General features: G+C 33.5%; 2 protein-coding genes across 20 annotated transcripts in view; one reads left to right on the top strand and one right to left on the bottom strand.

The window, feature by feature from the left end:
- The window catches only part of LOC123563897 (voltage-dependent anion-selective channel protein 2-like), a 372,548-nt gene that overhangs the window by 174,311 nt on the left and 185,802 nt on the right, over nt 1-12,435 (top strand). The window lies entirely within an intron of this gene.
- LOC123563892 (RNA binding protein fox-1 homolog 2-like) overlaps nt 8,461-12,435 on the bottom strand; it is a 54,538-nt gene continuing 50,563 nt past the window's right edge. For all 19 annotated transcript variants that reach the window (XM_053536528.1, XM_053536532.1, XM_045357025.2 and 16 more), the window contains one exon: nt 8,461-12,061. In XM_053536528.1, the coding sequence (XP_053392503.1) occupies nt 12,017-12,061 (45 nt within the window). In that variant the 3' untranslated portion in view covers nt 8,461-12,016. The remainder of the gene's footprint in view (nt 12,062-12,435) is intronic.

Raw genomic sequence — 12,435 nt, 5'->3', positions numbered from 1 at the left:
TTACAAAATGCTGCCATTCTATCAAATACTTTTATCTTTATAAACACTACCTAGATAAGAATGTTCAACTATAACAAACACCATGAAAATTTTCATATCATATTCTTACAAAACAAGAGCTATCTCCATAGGATGACACATGCCCCCGATGGCACTTTGAATGAATAGTTATGGTTGATGTTAGAGTTTAGGACCTTTGACCTACAGACCTGTGTCTTGCGCGCGACACATCGTCTTACTGTGGTACACATTCATGCCCAATAATTTTAAAATCCATGCATGAATGACAAAGATATGGACCGGACACGCCCATCAATGCACTATCATGAAATATGACCTTTAACGTCTAAGTGTGACCTTGACCTTTGAGCTACGGAACTGGGTCTTACGCAAGACACGTCGTCTTACTGTGATACACATTCTTGCCAAGTTATTTGAAAATCCATCCATCGATGACAAAGATATGGACCGGACACGCTCATCAATGCACTATCCTTTAACGTCTAAGTGTGACCTTGACCTTTGAGCTACGGACCTGGGTCTTGCGCGCGACACGTTGTCTTACTGTGGTACACATTCATGCCAAGTTATTTGAAAATCCATCCATCGATGACAAAGATATGGACCGGACACGCCCATCAATGCACTATCCTTTAATGTCTAAATGTGACCTTGACCTTTGAGCTACGGGCCTGGGTCTTGCGCGCGACACGTCGTCTTACTGTGGTACACATTCATGCCAAGTTATTTGACAAGAGCTGTCGGAGGACAGCAACGCTTGACTATTTAACAGCCTTGTCGCTTGAATGAATAAGAAAGTCGAAAAAGGGGCATAATTTAGTAAAAAAGTAAAATAGGGTTATGGAACCTGCATAGTGCTTATCAGCTCATGACAGTGAACTAGTGTGTGAAGTTTCAATCCTTTCCCATTAGTGGATACTGAGATACCAGCTTACATACAAAAACTTAACTAAAATTTCTATGTTGAAAAAGGGGCATAATTTTATAAAAAAGCAAAATAAAGTTATGGGACCTGCTTTGGGCATGTCAGATCATGACAGTGAACAAGTGTGTGAAGTTTCAATCCATTCCCATTAGTGAGTACTGAGATACCAGCTTACATACAAAACCTTAACCAAAAAATTCTAAGTCGAAAAAGGGGCATAATTTTGTAAAAAAGCAAAATAGAGTTATGGAACCTGTTCAATGTAAGTCAGTTTATCACAGTAAATAAGTGTGTGAAGTTTCAATCCATTCCCACAAGTGGTTACTGAGATACCAGCTTACATACAAAACCTTAACCAAAAATTTCTAAGTCAAAAAAGGGGCATAATTTTGTAAAAAAGCAAAACAGAGTTATGGAACCTGTGCAATGTAAGTCAGTTTATCACAGTGAATAAGTGTGTGAAGTTTCAATCCATTCCCACAAGTGGTTGCTGAGATACCAGCTTACATACAAAAACTTAACCAAATCGGGACGCGGACGCGGACGCCGACGCATGGGCGAGTCCAATAGCTCTACTATTCTATGAATAGTCGAGCTAAAAATCCATCCATCGATGACAAAGATATGGACTGGACACGAAAATTACGGACAGACTGACAGTTCTCTCCCAAAGAGGCTGTGGACAGTCAAAATATACATTAGTAAAGTCTCTCTAGAAAGCCTGCCCAAACAGGTTTGAACAATTTTGTATACATGTATATATTATGAAGAACAATTGTTTAAGGGGTTGAAAAAGAAACATAAATTGACTTAATGGAAATGTAACACAACACCTTAAATAATCCTTAAATAAATTTTGTTAAGAATGATCATGTTCTAGTCCCTTTGTAAGTTTGTGTGTTTCCTTCTTCAGTTTGTGAAGATGTGTGTACTTTGAATGAACATTCCTTCTGGTAGCGGCTTCCTTTTAGAAAATTATCTTCAACCACTGGACAGTGTCCCGATTTTTTTCACTATTGTTATAAACTGTTTATCAAAGTTAGGTAAGGCCTCCTGAAACAGCACAATCAATGCTTTTCTCACCGAGCCATGCCCAAGAAAACATTCCTTCTGGTACAAAATGTTCAACATGTACATTTCCATCTTAAAAGTTATGGACTGTACCATTTAGGTCTATATTCCTAGGTTCAATATATACCCAATCAGTTATGACTGTATATGACTGTATGGGGCAAGGGTGGCTTTTTCAACAATTCATATTTTAAATTACCTTTTGTATTATCAGTGTGGCTAAACTTTTAAACTTACTGGCACCAAACATGTGGTAAAATATGCGAAAAATTTCAATTCAGGTAACATTTCTATCAGTAACTTCCTTTCTTCTGGATAAATGCTCCGACCAAGTAGGATGCATTTGACAGGAAAATATGCTTTTATGACATGCAATAGATACCAGCCCGATTCTTTACCACTTCAAAACTCCACACTTCTCCATAAAAATTGCTGAAATGTTGACATCTTGCAAAAATATCAAGAAGGCCCTCTGCATGAAAAGCACTTCATTTCCCATCTTACAGACTGGATACCTGTTCAAATTGCTCAACATAACAAGAACTGTCCGTAAGACAGCCAGTGCTTGACTATTTGAATCGTCGTCACAGAAGCAGGAATATTAATCTACTGGCTAGCTACCACCAAATCCGGACGACCACCTAACCGGACAGGCCCGTAAATGCTTTAATTTGGTCGTTAACTTTGCTCATCTGTTTACGATTAAATGGAAGCTTGATTTTCAACAACTCAGCAAAGTTACAAAGGTTAAATTTAAGTATTTTACAATAAATGCTACATTTCATATCGTCTGCACTCACGAAGCATGTTTACATTTCGGGGGAAGTCGGAAGTGGCGTGATGAATTTTAGAAGTAAACAAATTAGCTCTTTAGTTTGAAGGAGAACCTAGCTTTGTTCACGTGAAATTTCATCCATCAGATATATCTATTTCCCGAGTTATTGTGAAAAAATATTACAAAAGTGTCCGGTTGTAGGACGCTAGCCAGTAATGTTAAAATACCAATAGAGTTTCAACCAAAACTTACTAGAAGTTTTGTAAGTCCAAAAGGGGGCATAATTTGCCCAAGATACAAGTCAGAGTTATGAGACTTGATGCAATCAACTAGTTTTATAACCCCGAAGACACATGTGAAGTTTCAATTTAATATCTGCATTTGTTTTGCAGAGGCAAAACTTTAACCAGAATTTTTTAAGTCCAAAAGGGGGCATAATTTGCCCAAAACACATGTCAAAGTTATGGGACTTGACTCAGTGAGGTTGGTAATAGATCTAGAAAAAAAATTAATTCAAATCTATATGCCTTCAAGTAATAGCTATATGTACTTGCATGCAAAACTTTAACCAGGATTTTCCAAGTCCAAAAGGGGGCATAATTTGGCAAAATTGCATTTCAGAGTTATGGGACTTGATGCTATCACCTAGTTTCATAACCCCGAACACACGTGTTTTCAATTCAATATCTACGTTAGTTTTGGAGATAGGAACTTGCATGTAAAACTTTAACCGGAATTTTCTAAGTCCAAAAGTGGGCATAATTTGCCCAACATACATGTCAGAGTTATGGGACTTGATGCTATCAACTAGTTTTATAACCCCAAAGACACATGTGAAGTTTCAATTCAATATCTGCATTAGTTTTGGAGATAGTAACTTGCATGTAAAACTTCAACTAGGCTTTTCTAAGTCCAAAAGGAGGCATAATTTGCCCAAAATACATGTCAGGGTTATGGGACTTGACCCAATGAGGTTGGTAATTGATCTAGAAAAAGAAAAAATAAGTTTCAAATCTATATGCCTTTAAATAATAGCTGTATGTACTTGCACGCAAAACTTTAACCAGGATTTTCTAAGTCCAAATTGGGGCATAATTTGGCTAAAATACAGGTCAGAATTATGGGACTTGATGCTATCAACTAGTTTTATAACCCCGAAGACACGTGAAGTTTCAATTCAATATCTGCATTAGTTTTAGAGATAGTAACTTGCATGCAAAACTTTATCCAGGATTTTCAAGTCCAAAAGGGGGCATAATTTGCTCAAAATACATGTCAGAGTTACTGGACTTGACCCAGTGAGGTTGGTAATTGACCTAGAAAAAGAAAAAAATAAGTTTCAAAGCTATATGCCTTTAAATGATAGCCATATGTACTTGCATGCAAAACTTTAACCAAGGTGTGACACCGACGCCGACGCCAGAGTGAGTAGAATAGCTAGACTATTCTTCGAATAGTCGAGCTAAAAAGGGAATAAGCAGAAGTGTTACCTGTATGGAAAATTCTTCAACTTTCACACCAGTATGATGCCAAAACTCAAAAAGTTTACCACAATGATTATGAACAGTAATGGACACTGTCAAGCATCTAGTAATGTGTGCTGACTGGAGGCATTTGCAGTGATATTAGGTTTTCTAAAATACATTATTTACAGACTCTCATGCAATTTCTCATTCTAAAAGAATGTACACAAAATGTGTTTAAAATGTGCCTTTGCTTTTTTGTGCAGAAAACAAAATCACTTTCAAAACGTTATCACTGATCGACTTCAACAGTAATTTTAAGAGAAGTTTTAGAAGCAAAAACTTGCATTGCATTTGGGCAAGCATATCAAAATCGAAATCTAGAACATTTTGGCAAATGCATGTGCCAAATCAGTTATAATTTGTGTCAAGAAATTTCTCTCTTAACTGAAAGGCACATTTTTGTGTACTAAATTCAGCAGGTTAAGGAGTATATCTTTTTGGCATTCCTGAAGTTCCCAAGGTCCCAGCAAACATGCAAAACAAGTAATTTCTAAGCAAGAAACCATTTGTGAAATAAATTCTAATATAACTATGGAAATCACAGAAAGTATTGCTGTTGTTTTTTTTAAAGTGCAATTCTGTAACTTCAGCCAGAACAGCCTGAGAATTTATATAAATACCCCTCCCATGACGCCAGAAGCTGTTTTCTATCAGTCAAACAGGTAATGCAAGAAATCTGCCATTAAATGTCTAATCTAATATACTATTCAAGTAAATTTATGATAAGAAATGCATTTAGCTAATAAGAAAAGGCTGTGTTTACAGACACTGTTATCCATCTTATTTGAATGACGCAAAAGAAAATACAAATTTGCTTTGAAATTAAGTTGTACTAAATAGTTGTTATTTGAAGGATTTCCACAGAAAAAAAGAGAGTAAATATCACAAATTGGTACACTTGAGAGATTGAACCATCAATCTAATGGCATGCACAAACAAACACACATTACAGCAAATCTGAAACAGGTGTATAGTCTGCCTACGGAAGTGAATGCATACATAATTTCCTGCACACCGTATCAAATTTACTGTCAGATTGAAGTTGTTTTTAGCACAACAGGTAATAAAACAGAGTGAAAGGTGGCACAGAGCTTCTGTTTTTACAACAGTTTATTGAATATAACAGCCAGTTGAAATTAACCAAACAAAATACACACAGAATATGGACAGATTCTGCTAACAAGTGCAAACGAAATTAAACACACACCAAAAATATTACTTTTTCATGATAAAAAACAAATCCATTATCAATGCTAGAAAAAAATCATAATTTTAGCTTTTAATTTTTTTTCAGTTTCCTTTTGAATTTTTGGCTGTAAACATAAAGTAAGTTTAATAAAGAATCAAGTATGTCCCATACATTGGGTAATCAAAGTTATTTAGTGTTTTTTAATTCACAAAAAAAACTGCAGATTAAATAAGGGTAAACTACATTGCTAAATACATAGCACAACAACAAAGATCTAAGCTGAATATGATTAAGTTGTGATAAATATATTATATATACAGAGTACATTCTACATAATATATACAGGTCTAAACAAACCAGAAATCATGGCCATCTGCATCACACACAATTATCTCCCTTCTGCCATGAGCTCTTCACATTTGGAGGCATGCTAGCAGCTGCTGGGAAGACAGGAAGTAACATTCCAAACCCAAAAACTTGTCTGTTATTGTATTAAACATGCTCAGTAAATGTCATGCCATGAAAAATCAAGCATTCAGCATCAGCATAACTGTTCCTAAAACAGGGAGGAACTTTTACACCTAACTGAATGATTCACAGGCAGGTGATAAATTTCAAACTTGCCAACCAATTTCCTTATCAGATTCGAGATAAAAATGTCTTTGAGATGAAAAACTGCATCTCTACCTGCGGTTTACTTGGTTAGAGGGCATGTTTAAAATTAACCATCTGGTCTTTTCATCTATACATTTCCAAGTCCTGTATGCAATCCAGGTCATGCCCAACAATATTTGTTACAACTTGCTAAACCTTGCTTCATACAAACTTACAACATCAAAGTCTTTGGATTCTCTAACAATTTGAATGTGTCTAACAATTTATCAATGCTGTTATTTCATGAACAAAGCAACTAGAACTCAAGAAAGAAAAAAAAGTTTATAATTACATTTTTTAACAATTTGAAAAGTGCAAGGTTTCACAAGTATTTCTATAAGTGCCAAATTACAAGATGGATGCATTGTGGGTTAACAAAAGCAAAAAACATGGAAAATAGTAAATAGAGTAACATATGCAAAGGTGCGAATACATTATTATGATTAACATAACTGTACAAAATGTTTTACGAGCCGTTAACTCTGCACGAGTTCAGTCAAGTCCCATCTTTGTCCATTTTATCACCGTAAAATTGAACTACAAGTTTCTGTCCATTCTGATTAGCACTTTGACACACAAGTGTGTCATATTTTTACAATATGGAACTAACACACAATTCACAACAAAGGCAAAGAACTTAAATAAAACTTTTGAATGTATTTTGAGAAATACATTTAAACTTCATTATTTTGATTATCAATGACTTTGCTTTATTTAAAAGGATGACAATTTTGCACATGTAAAAATTGCAAAGTAAGATAATGCTGGGGAGAAAAGTCTCCAAAAAAAAAACTGGCACATTACCAATTAAAATATCATTATAAACCTCAATTTTAAATGCAAGTTCTGTTTTAATTAAAGGGTCAACCTCTAGATTTATGTCCATTTTTTACATTTAAAAAGGGCTATATAAAAAACAAGAGGGCCATGAAGGCCCTGTATCGCTCACCTGACCTATTGACCTAAAGACCATCAAGATTAACATTCTGACCAAGTTTCATCAAGATATGTTCATAAATGTGGCCTCTACAGTGTTAACTAGCTTTTCTTTTGATTTGACCCCATGACCTAGTTTTTGACCCAACATGACCCAGATTCGAACTTGACCTAAAGATCATCAAGTTTAACATTCTGACCAAGTTTCATGAAGATACAGTCATAAATGTGGCCTCTAGAGTGTTAACGAGCTTTTCCTTTGATTTGCCCCCATGACCTAATTCTTGACCCAACATGACCCAGATTCGAACTAGACCTAAAGATCATCAAGTTTAATATTTGACTAAGTTCATGAAGATATAATCATAAATGTGGCCTCTAGAGTTTAACAAGCTTTTCCTTTGATTTAGCCTAGTGACCTAGTTTTGCCCCAGTGACAGATTTAACTTGCCTAAAGAGCTCAGATAAACATTTCTGCCATGTTTACATTAAGATATGGCATAAATGTGGCCTCTACAGATAAACTAGCTTTTCCTTGATTGACCAGGGACCTATTTTTAACCTAACATGACCAGATTCAACTGGATGATGATACAATTTAACATTGACCAAGTTTCATGAAGGTAAAGTCTAATGTGCCTCTACGTGGTTAACATTGCTTTTCTTTAAATTGACCTGGTGACTAGTTTTTGACCCAGAGACCAATATCAAATCGTCCCAAAACTTTTTTAGGATAACATTCTGACTTAGTTCATTAAGATTGGCCAACAAATTGTACTTTGATGTTAACAAGCTTTCTTTGATTTGACTGTTGAACTAGTTTTTGACAAGGTAGACACAATATCGAACTCGTCAAGAATTTATAATTAAGGGTTAACATTCTGATTAATAGTTTCACAAGTATTGGCCAAACAGTGACTCGATGTGTTTACAAAGCAATTCATTGATTTGACTGGTGAACTAGGTTTTGAACCAAATGACAATTCAAACTGTCCAAGACTTTATGAGGGTAACATTCTGACAAGTTCATTAAGTATTGGGTCCAATTTTGTGACCTAAAGATGTTAACAAGCTTTCTCCTTTGATTTGACCTGGTGACATATTTTTGGGACCCCAGATTACCCAAATCGAACTTAGTCAAAAATTTTTTGGAGGTAACATTATGATAAAGTTTCTTATTAAATTGGGCCAAAAATTTTGACCTAGAGTTGTTAAAGTCAAATTGTCTGACGGACGAACGGACCAAAAGACTGGACGGTATTCTGGAGACGACGTCTAGCGAGTCGGATAAAGGGTAAATCCAATAAAGCTCCTTTGCTTTCGTGATAGGGAGCTAAAAAAAATGTGTCATCTTTGAAATGTGTGGTTACTGCATTACTATTGTAGTCTGATGCTAAGTAGGAGAAAATATAAAATCAACTGAATAATTTTTGGTTAATATACAGAACTTGTACTTAAAATGTGTTAAATCAATAATTGCAGTCTATAATCAGGAAGTATCTGTGAGTTTCAAACTCCAGATACAAACAATAAGGCTTGGAAACAGTATTAGTCAGACTTCAAGGAAGTATTTTTTTGTCAACAGGAAAATTTTCATAGCGTAATTACATAATGACATGAAAAATTACAGAACACTTGAAGAGTCATATATAACACTGACATTTAGAGCACAAAAAGCCTTTTGAGAGATCTATGGATATTGCACAGTGACAACTAGTAAAACTTTTATCTGTATTACACTTAGGCACTGAAACTATTGAGTTTAGATGACACATTGAATTTTTTTCAAATTCAGTCAGTTTATAGTTGGTTTCACTGAAAAAGCACTAACTGATTTGAAAAGGAATTTTATAGACATGTTCGTATAAAATATTTTTACCTTAAATGTAAATTTGAAATAGCGGCATCATTTAACTTAAAATTCACACTCAAGTATACCTTGCAGTATTGATAGTACTGCTAAAATGCCAAAGAGAATTCCAAACATCTGACTAATGCTGTTTCCAAAGCAAATGCGTAGATTAGCACTTAAAAAGAGATTCAATAACCGGGGCAAAAATACAACCCCATAATAATATTAATAACAAATAATGAAATGATTAAAACATATATAGTTTACATGATCTGGCAGACATTCATTTTAGAGGCAAGATATTTTGGCAAGAAAGTGATCTCTAAAACCTCTAAAAATCAGTTACTGTCTCTTGATTTTTCCAAATAGAAAATTACACCAAGAAAATATATTAAACACTATTAAAATCATCCTTTCCACAAACTTTTTTTCTGCTGGCAGTATTTTGGAAAACAGTACACTTTTATTTCGAAATAATGTTCTAATGCTTTTTTTAGCCGATTACCTCCCTTACATTTTTATTCAAAGTAAGAGACAGTAACTAACTTTAAAATCAGCTGACTAACTATTATGAAAAAAAGACTAGAGAAAAAAAATAATCACATTCTTGCTGAAAAAGAAACGCACACACAAAAAATGGAAGATTCTGTATTCATAATAAATAAATGCTTATGGCATTGTGAATTTTAACCAATGCAAGACAAGAAACAGGCAAATGCTATATAAAGTAATGTAACACAAAAGAACGCTTATATAACACAGACCTTAACAAAAAAAAAAAAAATCAGCAAAACTGACGGAAATTCCAATTAAAATTGACTGAATAACATAAAATTATGATGATTATAAATTCTTTCCAACTGTTAAATTTATCATGTTAAATCGAAAATAACCAATCTGTTGCATTTTTGTGCAGAAAATCAAAAACAGAGTTGAAAATATACCAAACATAAAAACACAGGTTTCATTAACATAAAAATACTGAACAGAAATTTTTGATTTCAATGATTCACAAAAAGGATTTCATAAAGTGGCGAGATTTTATCCTATTCCTGTACATAATCGAGATTCGCAGGCAGAACAAAAGATCAATATCCATAATTGCTTCCCATCAAATTTGGACATATAAAAGATAGCAATCTCGTATACTCCGGGACTGGCGATCAATGACTTTCTAACATCACCATATGACTATATGACTGTCATTCAAGCCATGTTAAAAAATTGTTCTCCACATAGCTAGCATGTGTTATGTTTTTGTATGTTGATTAAAACTGAACAGGTACTATTGTTTGTACAATATTACTTGGTTCCTTGTATACTTTTAAATTCCTGGGATATGTTTGCTAAAATCCGGGGTTCTTAACAATTCCTCCAAATTAAGAATACATAATTGTTGATTAAAACAACCCCTAGACATTGATAAATACTAAATAATTCTGTAAGTGATCTGAAAATGGAGGATAAGTTACGTTTGAAATAATGTCTAGAACTTAAGGCAGTCAATACTGCATTTCAAAGCAACAAGTTATAGCAAATTATCATGTATAAAAAAATTAAATCTTTATCAAACTTAAAGAGTGTTATAAATATATTTCTTTTTTTCGGGTCCAATCCTACGAGATTGCCACTCCTGAAAATAAATTCTCACATAACTACTTATCCCTTAGTTTTTAAAATCTCATCTTCCCTGATTATATTTAAGTTCACTACCCTGAACCTTTAACATTCCATTCAGACATTCCCACTCAAACTTTTTAAAATTAGAATACTAGAGTATGGCAAATTCAGCTGTATCTAAAACACTATCAGAGAATGCTAACAATTCACCCCACCATTTCTTTTCCATTTCTACATTAAACCCTATTAAAGAAGTGTTTATTTTCCCCCATCACACTGCTATTTATTGATTTAATGGTTCAAATTATATAAACTATCAATCCAATCAAATTGACTGTAATATGACTGCAAGAACATGACAGAAATGTCAATAATTGGCAGCTAAATTCTGGAAATTCTAAATTGATAGTGACATTTGTGTCTGTCATTTACCGTACCACTACACCAAGGTCAACTCAAAATATGTACAAGAAATACCTAAAAAATCTGTTTTAATGGTGGTTATGTATTGTTAATTTTGATTAAGTTGAACTGTAAGCATTCTTTGAAAATGTTTTTTTTTATATATATAATTTATACATTGATTATATATTAAAAAAATAAAGAAGAGCAAAAAAAATCAATAAATGACAATAATGAAACCCTTGTACATACATGAAGTATGGAACTTGTAAAAAGTTACACGAGGTACGGTGAAAATATAAATACAAATTTGACTAGATGTATTTGTTCTGAATAAAGTCTGCCATCTGAGTATTGAGAAAATACTATGTTGTTGTTTGAATTTTTTTTCTTGGTTTTCATAAAAAATTTATGTACTTTTTCAGGAAACTTAAATTAAAAAATAATTCATGAATGATCTACTTTCACAGAAATAATACTTAATAAAAAAAAATGCATTTGTAACTCTTTTGTGTCTTGTTAAATTTTTTTACTCCAAAAATATTATCTTATCTACTGTTCTATTAAAATGTGTGTGTACTATCTCCCCTTGCTAAACAATAAATAACTGTAACCTGTACATCAAGAATTTGCTCGGCATTTTGATTATTGCTTTTCTATATGTACATTCAAACGGCTTTATTTAACAGAAAAATGCATGTTTGCGTATCAATGGGTTCATTCAATACATGGCAGCTTTTTTGTGTATCTTCATAGAATCTCAATAAACAGTGCCTCATAACAATGTTAATAAATTATATTAAGGACGTCAGAGCACCGATTCAGCACTGTTTAAAAGAAAAACTTTAATTGCACTGTGCACGTCTTTTCAAATCTCTGTAATAATACTTGAGTAGTGTGCGAAAGTTTTGTTTTTTGAAGTCTATGAGCTTCACTTTCGCAGCATTTTTTGTTCCTCCATCCATCACAGATCTTTGGATCACATGACCAAAACTGGAGAATTCTATTGGTCAATTAGATCAAACATATGACTTGTGCCAGCCAATCAGTATGGAGTAAACCTCTGGTATGCACCTCTGTAAACTGTTGCCTGTTTTTCAAATAAACAATGGTAATGTTAAATAAATATATAAAGCAAACATGAGGTCTAAATTATAAGTTGTCTAAATGATCGAACCATGTACTATTCTTAAAACTTTGACAAAGAGTTTACAATATAAACTGTTTATTTGTTGCTTTTTAGATCTACACTGTGAAATAGAAGCAAATCATATTTAATTTACAGTCTCTTTTCATTTCTAACAAAGTATCGGTACACAAGATATATACTGAGGAAAAGACCAAAATAAACAATGCAGATTAACAGAAAAAAAATTATTCAAACAATGAACTATGAATTTCAAAACAGATTAAACTTATGAAAGTATACAAAGCAGAAATAATGAAGATGGTCAATGTAAAATG

The sequence above is a fragment of the Mercenaria mercenaria genome, chromosome 2 (genome assembly GCF_021730395.1).
Source record: "Mercenaria mercenaria strain notata chromosome 2, MADL_Memer_1, whole genome shotgun sequence".
Classification (NCBI taxonomy): domain Eukaryota; kingdom Metazoa; phylum Mollusca; class Bivalvia; order Venerida; family Veneridae; genus Mercenaria; species Mercenaria mercenaria.
Note: the sequence above shows the minus strand (reverse complement) of the source record. Positions and strands in the feature narration are given on the sequence as shown.